The sequence below is a fragment of the Maylandia zebra genome, linkage group LG3 (genome assembly GCF_041146795.1).
Source record: "Maylandia zebra isolate NMK-2024a linkage group LG3, Mzebra_GT3a, whole genome shotgun sequence".
Classification (NCBI taxonomy): domain Eukaryota; kingdom Metazoa; phylum Chordata; class Actinopteri; order Cichliformes; family Cichlidae; genus Maylandia; species Maylandia zebra.
In genome coordinates, this window is record NC_135169.1 from 27,764,193 (window position 1) to 27,779,030 (window position 14,838).

The following is a 14,838-nucleotide window of genomic DNA, read 5'->3' on the forward strand; positions in this document are numbered from 1 at the left end:
CGTTAATGCTGCTTCTGATAGGAAGCTGTCAGAATACACGGTGTTATCAGTTTGTAGATCAAAGGGGTCAAGTTAGCAGTCACGCTTAATCTGTTTGTAATAATCAGCTGGTTTGGAGGCAGGTTTTCTATGTGCTTTTTTTGGAACTGAGTAAACACTTGCACATTTCAAAGCACGTTACTGTCCTTAAACATCAGTCTTTTCTTACATATCTCCTCCTCCTTAGACCCCAAATGACTCCGGGCTCCCCGACATTTGTGGGAATATTGTGTTTCTTTCAGTTTAGCTTTGATTTCCATCGTTGACACCCATGAAAAATCGCTTTAATTCAAATTTACTGGCTTACTAAGAGTAATCTGACCTTCCTCCTTCATTTACACTGATTCTGCACTTTAGCAGATGTATTATCTGAGCTGGTCTTATACAGTCATCCTAACTGCATCAGTAACATCAAGAACTGATGAAGAAGAAAATAAATCACAAAGCTGCTTAGAGCCAAAGAAAAGTGAATTTGCTGGTAAAATACTTAATAAAAGTGGAATAAAAAGAGCAGAGACCACATTGTTAGTGTGGAGAGCTCTTAATCATTTTAAAAGGCATCTCTAGTAAATGCTGCTACTGGAGTAGAGGCAGTAAAAATCTATTTTCTATTAGTAGGGTGCAATACAGGTACAGCTGTTCTAATGCTCCGCTCTAAAGGTAGTGACTGTGAAAGGATTGCAGGAGAAAGATGTAATACAGCAGCTTAATCTTTCTAAACTCCATTACTATAATTATATACATATATAATTTTACCTGTAACTGCAGTGTAACGTGTCTGTTTCTCCCGGTTTAACCTTGAAGGTGCGTAAAGCTCGTAACCGACGCCAGGAGTGGAACGTCCTGGCCTACGACAAAGAGTTCAGACCAGACGCCAGGCTCGCCCCCTCCCCTTACCACGGCATGTCCTCTGAAGGCTCACTGTCCCCAGATAGCAGGTAAACACACGTGTGCACACACACATACATTAGCTACAAGTGAGGTTTGTCTCTGAGGTCCTGTTTCCTGTCCTAGTTTATGTGTACAGTCAGTGTTTGAGGATGGGCATTGGATGAGTGTTTCTCTCATCCTTTAAAGCCTATAAATACTATTCATATACTATAAATAGTACACAGTAAGCTGGCGTTGTTACACAGCCACTATAAGTGTCACATAATTTAAGCACATACCTGCTTAATACAGAGATTTAAGAAGTGCCAGCTTACTGTGTCGTTTACAGCTCTGTGCTGCCCTCTTCTGGCAAATGTAGTGCAGAGCACCTGGATTGCGTCACAGCAGGTTGGAGGAAACGATGAGGTTGACTTTCATTAGGGACTGAAGTCACTGCTGTGGCAGAGCAGGAAATAATACAAGGAATAGAAAATCTAACATTTCTGTTATTATCATGATTCACTGCTCCTTCCTACCTGCCCTCTAATTTTCAATTACAACTCTCCAACAGATCAATGGCGTCCGACTCCTACCCAGCCAGCCCCAACCACCCCTCCACCCAGGCCTCCAGCACTGCCCACCCCGCCGACCACCACACCAGGGATCACCTCAGTGCCGCGGCCCAGACGCAGTCACTGGATCGGGGCCTGAGGCCGGCCAACCAGCCCCCGGGAGCGGGCGGTGCTGCGGCAACAGGTCGGCACGTGGCCTCCCTGGGCCGAACCCCCTCGGGACACGGCGTCCAGGCCGGAGGAGATCCGACAGTCAACGGGCCGAGGCAGCAGTCGGTTAAGGACTACCGCGCCGCACACGGGTTTGTTTTCTGCGTGTTATTGCTTGATCTGTTTTACGGCTTTGTTTGCGTTTAGTTTGTTTCTACTCATTAAAAATCTTTAATTTACTTCTTTCCATCACCAGAGGGCAGCCCTCCACCATCCCCGAGTACTACATCCCGCCGGCCCCTCCCCCACCCCCACTAACCATCCCTTCTGCCCAGACCGCCTTCGACTCCACCAACGCCCCGCCCTCCGCCACCTCCGCTGTCCCCCCGACCTCTTCCGCCCTCTCCCGTCCCTACTCACCCTCTCCTCCTCCTCCCCCAGCCAACTACGTGCCCTCCCCCTCCCACCCGCCTTCAGGCGCACCCCCGGCCGCCCCTCCTCCTCCTCCTCCGGGAGCCCCCTTGGGCCACCAGGCCCACCCGTCACCCCCGCACGCCGCTATCGGTCAGTCAGCTGTGGACGCGGCACCCTCGACGAGGAAGTCCACCATGCTGGGGATGATCCCCATGAGCGACGCCCGCTCCGACCTGTTGGCGGCCATACGTAGAGGTGAGTGCGTCTGTATGAGGAAGGGACGCACAGGGTCTTTATTATTAGCCCCCACATAGAGCAGGGAAGTTAACACAGCTACGTTTCATTTTGGTTGCTTACAAACAAATTTATTTCATAAAAACTACCAGGATGGATGAGTTTGAATAACTGAAAAATGCCTTTGCATCCAAAATAGTTTGATTTTGGTGGAACAAACACATAAAGAAATTTTAAATGTTTTAAAGATTTTACACTATAAAAAACCCCCCAAGAATTTACTTAAATTTCTTAATAGAAATTATCTTTTTTTTGTTAACTCCGCCCTTCCTCTGCCCCCTCCAGGTATCCAGCTGAGGAAGGTGCAGGAGCAGAGGGAGCAGGAGGCAAAGAGGGAGCCCGTTGGTAACGACGTGGCCACGATCCTGTCGCGTCGTATCGCAGTGGAGTACAGCGAGTCCGACGACGACTCCGAGCTCGACGAGAACGAATGGTCCGACTAAAAGAAGAAAAAACAATAGAGAGATGAAGCGGGGAGAGTTAAAGGGGGAGAAATGTGACGCTAAGTTGAAACTTAAGGGGTTTGGTTAGTTTTAATGTTCATCATCAACTAAAAAAGTCTGATTAAAAAAGAATATCAGTCATACATTTCTCACACACCTGTTTGTGAACTTAAACCAGAGAGGTTTTTGTGTCCAGCCACCCAGGGCGTATGGCACAGTAACCACACACACTGTTTCAGCCCCACATCTGCTTATTTTTAACCTTTAACAACACTCAGTACTCAGCAGCTCCCCCTCCCCTACACGCTCTATTAGCAATATTACAGGCTCTGTGTGCAGGTGGGCCCCTAGTGAGTATGGGGGCGACGTGTTTACAAAACACAAGGTATATAGCACAAGACAAACTAATTATAGTGCAATCTTAACTCCTTTACCAAATGTTGAGAAAGGATTTATGGAAACGAGTAAGGATAATCAGGGAAAATAAAGAAAAATAGCTTATTAGCAGATAACTCGCTAGCTTTCTGGGTCATGCCTGTTTATGAAACACGCACACCTTCCTTTGGAGACACTGACCTTTTGAGAGTTTGGCTCATCTGAACCAGCATGAGACAGCAGGAGCAGCATTATCTCTGTGTAGTGAGCTGTCATGCATGCTAACAGGATGTGGCTAATGTAGCTGTAGCTAACGGGAGATAAAAGTGCTCTGCGGAGGGACGTACAGCTGGAGACGCTTGTCTGGAGAGCACCGTTAGTTTATGATTCAGTCACATTGACACATGCACTCAACAACCCTGCTTTTATATTGGAATATAACTAGTATGCAACCAGCTGAGCTGAGTCTCCTATTGCAAAGAGACGCGTTATAGACGAGTTGTGCTCTCTGGTGTTTAGAAATTAGAGGACAGTGATTTGCAAACCTTTGCCAGTCAGTCTGAGAGTCAAGTGTTCGAGTCAGTCTGCATTTGTTTGGAGACCGATTGCCTCCCACCAGGCAACCTGTGCAGTCGAGGTGAAAGCCCAGAAGGTTGGCGGTGCAGCATTTTGAAGCTCTGGACGACCAGTTAGTTGCTGTATCTACTTGAAGTCTGTTGGTGATTGCAAAAAAAATCCAATGCAATTACCAGGTAACCACCTTTTTTTTCTTCTGAGGTTTTTACTCCAGTGTGACTGAGCCACTAGCGTACTAAGGAAAAACTAATGGGGTTGGATTAAGTTACAAAGGATGTATGAAATTACATTTTTAAGAAAGCATTTCAAAGCTACACAGCCATAAACAAGTGCTAGTTAGCTGTTGGACGTACATGCTGTACACTCTGAGTTTTGGGCCTACCGTTAGTTAGTGAGGCCTTCCTGACTGTTACAATGATACAGGGAGAACGTGCAACATCGACACGTAAAGAAAGATTAGGGGGTTTCCCATCGATTAATGTACAACACGAGGTCTCCCCCTGCTGGTTGAAGAAAGACTCCAGCTTTCATGTTGGCTTCACTTTTCAGACCATTAGCTGGGGCCATCTTTTATATACAGATTATGCTGGTGGGATATTTCTACAGTTGGGACATGTAAACAAACCAGTTCCAGTGTTGTTGGGCCACCGATGAGCAGATAATCTTATTCTCAAAGCCAGATAATATGCATTAACATATTTGAGCCCACTGGAAAATGTTCCTCGACATGATTATACAGCTCTTTTAAAGAGGTCCTATTCATAATATCAAACAAACACACGATCAGCAGCATTCGAAATGCTCAGAGTAATATTTTATGTCACAGGTGTGTTTATGAGCTCGCAGTACGCTGGCGTTAGCTTACAGGCAGAAACTACACAGAGAAATGTGGAAGCTGGCTCTCCAGGTACGTTTTGGGTACAAAAGTGATTGGACAGCCAAACTCTCAAAAACAAAAAAAGGGGTTGGGTCAGTGCATTTCCTAAAAACATACCTTCTAACGTTAGAATAGTGTGATGAAACTGTGATAAAAGACTCCACCCACCCAGGATGAAGCTGGTGTGGGAAAACAAGCGCCAGCAGCCTCGTTCGAGTTTCCCTCTCATTGAATAATTGAGCCCCATCTGCCCAGTCTGAACAGTGACTATCATGAAATTAGTTTTTGGTATTTTTTGTATTCGTTCATAAAGTGAAGCCTGACATTTCAGCCAGTGACTGTGTGCTGTGCTCTTGGTCTTATTATAAACGCTTCCACACTTAAACCACAGCTGGAGCAGCTCTCACAAAGCCCAAGGGTCAAAGGTCATGTCCACTCCTTCACTCGACCCTGGGTCAGCACTGCTGTCTGTGGAGGCTTTGTGAACGCAGCCCCTGGACTATAAATACATAAATGTAAGAGGCTCGCGGCAGTAATCTACAGTATATTCTCTCTTCTCTGTTTTCGGTATAGGTTTGGCTAATCCTCGGTATGAGCTGGTTGGACTGTAGTGTTTTTATAATGTGCTTTTTCTTTTTTCAAACGTGCTGCAGTGAGTTGTTCACTTTGATTTATTTTAGGCTTTTCTAACTGTCCAGGCCAGGATGAAGGTACCAGATAAAACAGGTATATCACAGAAGCCACGTAAAGGGTGATCTTTTGTTATTATTGTTACCAGATTGACCTTTAAACATTATCCTGCAAAGACAAATTCTAATATTGGTTTTAGTTTTCTTTTCAGTTAATCGATTTCTTTGTTGTTGTTAATGCTGCAACCTTTAATTGCAAAGCATTGTGGGAAGTGGAGTTCTACTCCTCCGTGTGCTAGCACTGCGGCAGAGATATTAACCCAACAGCGTTTCAGTCGGTTTTTAATTTGTGAGGAAAACGTGCGCTCTGAACAGTTTCTGATATTCAACGGTCCCACCTAACCAAAAAAAGTACAAGTGTACATGTGGAAGATTACATTAAAAGGTTTGCTCTACAACTTTTAGATTTGAAAAGTTAAAGGTGAAAATAGTTTTTTCAGGCTGTTAAGAAGGAAAGTGATTCATGAATCAAGGTGCATAATCGTGGATTCATGGTTAGAATTAAGCTGTATGGTGCAAAAGTCTTGAGTCACCTCATTTTTTTTAAATATTTGCTTCCAGGCAGCGTGGCTTTCTTGTAAATTTTGAGTAACCGTTCTCCAGACTTTGTGAAGGTCTTTCAGAATTTTCTTTGACATTGGCTGCTTTTTCACTCATTTTCAGTTCAGTCCTTGTACCTGAGCAGAGACTTAACACTGACCTATGACTCATTCAAGGATAACTTTACAGATAATTTTAAATTGTATCTTTAGGTACTTTGTAACTAGCAACCTGTTGCAAAGTTTTAATGGTTTTAATTTTTCTTGCTGAATCTAAGAAAAATTGACAGATAAATAGTATTTTTGTCTAAAAGTCAGAAATAGGAAAAAAATCCAACAAAGACCTGAAACAGACCTGAGAGATGCATCTGAACCTTCAGATGATCCGTCTACTGTTCACTGAAGCCTCATTAGAAATCAGTGGAAGTGGAAGGGTGGCTGTCAGGAAGGCTGAGGTATGTCAGATTACACAAGAACTGGACTGAAAATCAGTGACAACAGGTCTGATGGAGTGATGTAATAAGGTCAGAGTCTGCAGACATCTGTAAAACACGGTGGAGGCTGTGTTACGGTTTGGAGCTGCATCTCAGCCAGTGGTTTTGGAGATCGTGTCAAAATTAATGTGAATTGTGAACACAGAAAAGTACCATTGGTAAATCATTCAATTGGCAGCAACTTAATTTTTAACATGACAATGACCCCAAACACACTGCCAATGCAGTAAAATCATAACTGGATAGAAAAACACACTCAATGAAACGCTATCAGTCATGAATTGGCCTTCTCAGAGCTCAGATCTCAATATTGTTGAATTTGTGTGGGATCATCTAAAGACAGCCAACATCCAAAGAGAGCTTTGAATGTCCCTAAAGAAGCCTGGAGAACGACTCCTACTTAAAGAAATTACAAGAAATATTGTCTAAGAGTTCAGGCTGTGCTGAAGAATAAAGGTTGTCACACCAAATATTGACTTTTAAGTCTCTTAGAATTATACAAACTCAGTTTTTTCCTTATATGCTGTATTTACATGTATGTTTGCATGAAACTAAGGTACTGCACCTACTTCCAAAATGCAAAAAGATGAGGGATGGATCAGGACTTTTGCACAATATTGTAGTAGCCTGAAAATATGACAGTTTTGACTAGCCGGCCATATTTAGCTCAGAAAAAAGGGGGGGACATCAGTGGACATGTGGTGCTTGGTGGGACTCCACATTTGTCTAAATTGTACATTACAGCTGTTTAATTGTACAATCACTAACTTCAATGTCTAATTACTCTTGCACATGTAAAGTGTTCAGCAGCATTCGGCCTAATCTCGACCTCCATATCTCCTGCTGTAATAATCTAAGTCTGTATCTGAGACTGTTCAGACTGCTCAGTACTTTCACCTTTACCTGTGCAGGTTTATTCCCAATAACGACATGATTCTGAAAAAGGGACAGGGCTCAAAAGTAGCTTTAATTTTTTTGTTCTTGTATATAAACTCAATTAACTCAACAACTGCACTCTGCTGGAGATTCACAACTGGACTAAAGGGCGGACAATGAGTGGACAGGTTCTTGGTTTTCTCCCTGAATGTTTAGAATAAGATTTAAGGATTTGTGCCAAGGCCTGCGTTTATAGACATTATTACTGAAGCAAAAAAAAGCACATATGAAGAGATAGAGAGTGGATTTGCAACAGACCTGGCCAATATTTACCTAGAATTTAAAGAGAAAAAAAAAGGAAGAAGGTTGTATCGTAACGGAGGATGCAAAAACCTAGAGAAAAGTGGTCTGATTGCTCTGATTGTTCTGATTGTTTATTCTATGGTCGTGTTGTTGTGCTGGAGCCATAGATATACTCAGTCATGAAATTCGCCCGGAGTAGCTGGTGACCCTGCAGCTTCTAAGAATGTAAAGCTGTGACTTTGACGATTTTGCTACTTCCCGTATTGTTTGATGTGCTGACAGCTTTTCCGGTCCTGGCAACAAAAGCAGAGACCTCGCATATCAAGCGTACCTTGTGTATCTATGGCTACTGGCTTCTAAGAAAACTTTGTTATGTGTTGAAAATGTGAAAAACGAACTATGTTGTAAAGACTTCTTTTGGTAAGGCAGCCTGTAAAGTAAAATTGGGGTAATATAACCTAGACAATGAAACTAAATGAAACTGTGTACTGCACACTAAAATCAACTGTAAGCAAGTATGCATGTAACTATAGCTAATAAATGGTGAACAAAACTGTGTATGCTGTACTTTTGTTTTAGGTTTTATGCATTAGTCACAGACCTGTTTTTTTGTGTCCCTTGTGGTTAACGTAGACACACTAATGGATCATCATTTGTAGCCCACCTTTGTGAAAACACTCACCGCAAAACGTGCTAAGAAAACATCAGCATTACATCACTGTTCGTATGAGACAGGATGGAGCCTGCCATCTGAATGTCACAGCAGAAATCGAGACTCTTGAGTTGTGTGGTCGGTGTGGTCTTTTTCTGCTACAGACTCAGAGATGATCTTCTGCATACCTTGTTTGTAACAAGTGGTTATTTGAGTTACCGTTACCTCTTGGTACCAACAATGCATTTTCACGCGGTAAACTGCCACCCACTGGATATTTTCTCTTTTGATGGTTGGTTGTGTGGAAAAATCCCAGCATATCAGTTGGGATCGAATCACTAGAATTACATTTCTTCCCCATTTTGAGGTTAGATTTTAGCAGGTTGTCCATGACCATGCCTACATGCCTAAATGTACTGAGTTGCCGCCATAAGATTGGCTGATTAGGTATTTGCTTATTTTCAAATTATCATTATCAGTTAACTTTAATCAATTTAAAATAAGATTAATAGTTGTATTTGGGCACGTTCAGTCTTCTATAACAGGAGGATATAATAGAGAGATTTTTATACATTGATAGTTGTTAGACATCCTGTGACGCACATGATTTGATGTTTTCTGGCATTCATTTCTCCTTAACATCAGGTCAAATTATGTGCATTTAAATTTTGTTACAAAGAAGCAAACCTTACCAGCCCCTCTCTCACAGAGAATCAAATCTGATAAGTGTTACTCAGCAGTATCTGTCATTTCACAGCAATGACGTAAATCCAGCCATCATCACTTTATGTTCTCAGCGCTGTGACACGCCTACTGCTGGTGACGCGTTTGGTCCCAGCGCCGTGCCGTTCTGGGCCATTGGCAGGGTGGAGGAGGAACCGATGGGTGCTGTTTTGGACCGAGGAGTCATTTTGGGGCACAGATGGTGACACAGCAGTGAAGGAAACAGAGAAAAAAAAGAGAGCGAGAGACAGTTCAGTGGCAAAAACAACAAGCACTGCAGAAATGCTGGAATGATGAAGAGATTTTTATTTCGGACTAAAAACCTACAGCTGACCCATGCTCAGAAACAGAAATGTCTTGGTGATGGATAGTCCTTTTGCTTTGTTCTTTGCTTTGTTTTTGCTCCTAATTTCAGTCAGGATCTAATTTTGGAATCAAAGGTCTATAAATAAAAAATGTGCTTGATGGAACCGGTTCCCAGGATGACTTGCACAGACTGTATTTAAGAGAGGACAAGTGTTTGAGTCCGTCCTGCGCTGAGATAAATAAATATTCACCACTGATTAAAATATCACCTTCTCTAAATGATATAGAGGCACATAAAACAGTACATAGTAGTTGTGTGAGCTACTGTTGGCATTATTTCTGTAGTTTTAAAGGGAGGACAAGGAGACCAAATACAGTTTTCAAGTGACAAGCAGTTTTTGTCGAGCTGCTCTGAGACCCAAAAAGACTACAAGGTAAAGAGTAACAGTACAGGTCAGTCAGTGGCGGTCCCAGCCTGTTTGGCGCCCTATGCGAACAATCCCTCTGGCGCCTAACCCTAACCCTATGACTATGACTGCACATTTACTCCAACATCATCCTCGTGCAAAGACAAGTGGAAGCAGACAAAAACAACAAGCACGCATGCTACAAACTTTACCCGAGTCATTTAGACAGCCGTTAGCACAGGATTCTCCTTATGGGGACCTGATATGTTTAATATGCTGCTGAGAATATAGCCCAGAAGAAGCGTATAGTATAGCTTTTATTTTGGAAAGAGACATTTCTCTGTAATAAACTCTCTTTTCCAAAGATGAGTGATTTCTCGATCAGATAGATTTATTTTATTTTATCCCTTTGTTGTTTCAGCAACATTAAATTTAAAAACTGTACTTTTGAGATAAAATATATATTTATAATTTTAATAAATGACAAATTAAAAAGGCATGAACATTTTTTTGTATCAAAAAAATATCGACCCGTGACACCAAAGTATCGAACCGAACCGAACCATGAATTTTGTGTATTGTTGCACCCCCTACTACATACCTAATTGTACCTCAAATATGAATTTTATACTATAGGTGGATGAAGAGTGTGTAGCACTATTATCTCACAACAAAAGCGTCCACAGGTTCAAATACAACATCTGGACATTGGCTTTCCGTCTGTCTGTTCTCCCTGTGCCGGTGTGGGTTCCTCCCGCATCCCAAAGACATTCATGTGGTTAACTCATTATTCTAAGGTGGCTGTAGGTGCGAATGTGAGCCGGAAGGTTGCAGGTTCGATCCCCAGCTGTCTTTCTTGGTCGTTGTGTCCTTGGGCAAGACACTTCACCTACCACCTACTGATAATGGCCAGAGGAGCCAATGGCGCGATATGGCAGCCTCACTTCTGTCAGTCTGTCCCAGGGCAGCTGTGACTACAACTGTAGCTGCCTCCAACAGCGAGTAAAATTGTAAAGCGCTTTGAGGGTGTCGAAAAGTGCTACATAAATGCAATCCATTATTATTATGTATCATTAAGGCTGCCTCGACATATTTGGTAATTTTGGCTGTAAAAGGGCCAAAAATCATATTATAAGTGAATTCTTTTGCCCCTTTTCTCAGAATACCCTCAGCTTTCAATATCTGGAAGTCATTTTACATTATTGTATTGTTGTGACAATGAAACAACAGTTAAAAAATATCCAGGCCTTTTGGGGGCGTTGCCACTTCTCCACACCCGTCATTCTGCTCCATGAGTCATCAATTTTTACATGTGATTGGACCGTCGCAGCTTGTGCCCCCTAATGATGCACCGTGAAGTTTCGTAAAGCTCGTTTTCTTGTCTTTTAGTCACCATTTGAAATGTCTCTCTTGCCCAAATGGTCGAGGAGTTACGCTAGTGTGAAGCGCACCTAAGTGGAGTTGGCTTTTCTTTTTCCAGAGCAGTAGCTTGCAAACCGTTTGTGCTACCGTAATACACCAAATATCCCTGTAAAGCGCAGCTTCTCTTCTTTCAGTAACCAGGTGAATTTTTTTTCTAGCTCAAATGGTCGATGAGTTACGGTAGTCCAAAGCGCACATGGTAAAACCTAGGCGAAGTCGAGTTTTCCTTCTGTGTTCACATAGCAGTAGCTTGTGAACGATTTGTGCCACAATGACAAGAGGTATGTTTGAAGGAATAAAGGTGAAGCTTTACAACCTAAAAATCCTATCCGGTCGCAGTGGCGTGTCTAGAAAATTTTTGTTGGGGGGGCCAGGTAGGGGCACAGATTTGGAGAAGGGTGGCAGATGTAATTGGCAGATAATGTTTAAAAATAATCCTATAAACCTAATAACCGAATGAGCTTTTAACTCTTATTAGAATGAGATTTTAACCACTACGGTGCAAAGTTTTTAGATACTGCGTTGATAAAGTACAAGAGATACAATCAGTGCTTTGTCAGTGTTTACTCAGCATTCAAGGACATCAATATTTGCATAGTATTTTTACTGACATGTAGTGCACATATGTTTTGGGCAAAAACATTTTTGAATATTAAAATACGAACATTTGTAACAAACAATTGACAAATTAACCAATGCCAATGCAAAACTTTATCTGCCTGTTAAAAAAAGAAGATAATCTTCTCACAAACTGGTGTTTGATTTTGAAACAGGAAAAAAGTGTGGAAACAACTGAAAAGACTAACATTTGAATAAAACCTGAAAGCAAGTAAATGCTTTCTATGCTGCCTTATGGTAAACTTTGGTAATATTGATAAAGAACAACACTGGCTGACGATGAAATCCAGTCAGCTGGCATGGTGACACTGCCAGTATTAACCTGCAGGGCTGGACTGGGACAGAAAATCGGGCATTTTGACTACAGACCGACCCACCAGGTATTAAAACCATAAAGCCTTTGAATGAAAACAAATGCTGTTGTGACAGTGATGTACACCGTCTTGTTGGTATATGTATGATTTCTATACATTTTACGTCAGATAAAAACTTTGGTTGTAAGATTTAGATAATTATTTAATAAAAGCTAGATATTTTAAATGAGAATAAGAAAGAAAAGTATTTCTTTGTGCCCACCTCTCCCTGTTAATTCCCTACCTGGCCCCCTGGCATAACTTTGCTAGGCCCGCCCCTGCACAGTTACCAGCTGTCAGCTACCTAAAAAAGGATCCTGGTGTTATTTGTCTCTCAGAAACAGTTCATAACTTCCCTTCAACTCATTCATGTCACCTAAACCTGTTTCTTCATCACCTGTTCAGCTCTGATGATCCAGTAAGGACATCTCCTGGTTTCATCTTCATGTTTCCCTCTCACCACATATCCAAACCGACATCATGACCAGCAGCTTTACAGCTGTGGCTCCAGCAAACATCAGCTGATACTAGAAATTATTATTAAATAAATTCTAACAACAGCTGATCGAGCTTAAACGTGCTGCTGTTGTTTAGCGCGACATCTGCTGGTTTCCTCTTTCTGGCGCAAAGTGGGTGATAAATAAACAAGAGAGAAAAGCTGATCAGCTGATCATTGATCAGTTTCATGATTGAAGTAGCAACAGAAGAGGCAGGGGGAGATGAGAGAAGAGGAGGCAGCTGCAGCGTAAAGACACAGAATAAATCCAGCTTTGTCTTTTTCCATCCTAGCTAAAGTTCGGGACAAACTGCGTCTCTTCTCAGCTCAATACCAAACGCGTAATATTTTCTCTGAATGAGGGACCATTCCATTTTTAAGGAGCCGTTGGCAACTCTACTAACTAACCTTATGAATAAAATAAAGTTCACTATCAGTAACATCATAGCAACTGAACAGCTGTACAGAAACTCCGTCATGCTAGCTCGGGCAGTATGAGTTATTGCAACTGACGGTAAAAAGTCAGCACAACAAAAATAAACTCCACCTAAACTTGGTTTATATCTGACCCAGATAGACTGCAGGTCATAACTTCTTACCTGAAGTTCAGTTCACCTGACACTCGGACTGGCGGCTGCCTCGGGGCTCTCCTCCTGCCTCCCCTTCCCTCATCCACCTGCTGGCCTCTGTGGAAGCCCCGCCATAGCCACCACCAAACAACTGAGTTATTTTTACACATCGACCTGCATCTGGCCAATCCACCACCTCTCATTGTTCATGCCCTTACAAAATAAAAATAAAAAATAAGTCACTGGGGATATGCCCGGTATGCCCGATGGCCAGTCCAGCTATGTTAACCTGCAACCAAATCTGCAGCTCCATACAGCAATGTTACGACTTAGATGATATCTTATAACTCATAACTCTTATGTTAGCTGCCCTCTGTAGCATACTGTCTGAAATATTCGAGGGCTGCAATAATTCTTTAAGTGTTATTTTTTCCTTGGTATTCTAATTTCACCGAAGTTTACTAAACTCAACAAACTTAATATTACTTACCGGGACATTTATTCTGTCCTCATTTTCTTTCACCGAAAAATTGTTTCCTGCGGTGCCGTCTTTCGTGCTTGGCTCTCCTACCTTTGCTAACGTGATGCACATAGCGCAGAAGCCGATGCTGCATTCACTTACACTCGGATATCTGAGCTTCACCGTGAAAACATAATCGGACATTTGATATTTGATTGAATTGTATTGTTTTGCCTTTGGGGTGGCACCTGGGGTGGCCAGTCTGGTTGGGGGGGTGGCCTGTGCCCCCCCCAGGCCACCCCGCTGGACACGCCATTGTCCGGTCGTTAAGTCTGACGTCACTAGCCGTGTCTGGGCCTAAACTCCGCTGCAGGTCCATATATCAAACGATCACTATGGCATTACTGAGGGTTGAAAAACTGTCTAAAGTCTTTCATCTTTAATAAAATTATCAGCGTTCTGCTCTACCAGGTGTAATAATTGAGTTTAACATCCAGGCAAGACAGAAAACTAAACAGCAGTGACGTTTGTAGGGTTACTGAAGTTGGGCTAGCTGGTATATAATGATGTGCTACGTGACCGCTAGCGACAAAGCTATGTTAGCATAATATAAACAAGCTAACTCTTTTTCCACTCGATAAAAGTTAACGTGAGTGTTCTCGGTGGTCAGGAACAAATGTAATCGCATGGCAGGATGTTGTAAAAGGACCAAACTTCAGCCAGGAGAACAACTGAGATAATCCATCCACAATACGAGGTTAGTCATTCATATACTGCTGCATGGGCTGGGCTGTAGCTACATCCTAAGGTTTTAAAAACTGAGCTTAAATAAATGATTAGCGGTAATAAAAGCTGAGGGAGGTCAACAGTGATCACTGACTGTTTTAGGAGCTTTTTGAGATTAAATAGAAGAAAATACAAAACATTAAACATGTTAACAACACAAAAGCCATATTAAACGCAGACTACTTTAGGCCCGGAAGTAGGATTCGTCACGTCATCACTTAACGACCGGATACCAACTGTCAAGCATGGTGGTGGTACCATCATGCTCTGGGCTGTTTTGCTGTCAATAATACTGGTATATGGTATGCTTTTGACCATGTGTGGATTAGAGAAATTCAGAAAAATAAATTCAGACTTGTGCACCTAATTCTTGTTTTCTAAAGCCTATGTGTGCTGGCCAATCATCCCACCCTGGAAAACAAACAGTTCAAAGATATGATTAAAAGCCCAAAATTACCCTGACATTCATGCCCATGAAGGGTGGATGTAAACTTCTGACCATAACTGTACGCTGATTTCATCATTTGAAACTTTG

The 14,838-nt window shown here is 42.3% G+C and overlaps 1 protein-coding gene and 1 long non-coding RNA gene across 3 annotated transcripts in view; one reads left to right on the forward strand and one right to left on the reverse strand.

Annotated features, from left to right (window-relative positions):
• zgc:109889 (actin-binding protein WASF3) overlaps positions 1-8,064 on the forward strand; it is a 58,885-nt gene extending 50,821 nt beyond the window's left edge. For both annotated transcript variants that reach the window (XM_004563553.3, XM_076881632.1), the window contains 4 exons: positions 844-977; positions 1,481-1,783; positions 1,888-2,300; positions 2,625-8,064. In XM_004563553.3, coding sequence (XP_004563610.3) covers positions 844-977; positions 1,481-1,783; positions 1,888-2,300; positions 2,625-2,782 — 1,008 coding nt within the window. In that variant the 3' untranslated portion in view covers positions 2,783-8,064. The remainder of the gene's footprint in view (positions 1-843; positions 978-1,480; positions 1,784-1,887; positions 2,301-2,624) is intronic.
• A 593-nt stretch (positions 8,065-8,657) lies between these two features.
• On the reverse strand, positions 8,658-13,816 carry LOC143416450 (uncharacterized). The gene is made up of 3 exons (XR_013096822.1): positions 13,548-13,816; positions 13,088-13,270; positions 8,658-9,051 (listed from the first exon to the last, which is right to left on the reverse strand). It is a non-coding gene; the product is annotated as an uncharacterized LOC143416450 (long non-coding RNA).
• Positions 13,817-14,838: the final 1,022 nt, after the last annotated feature.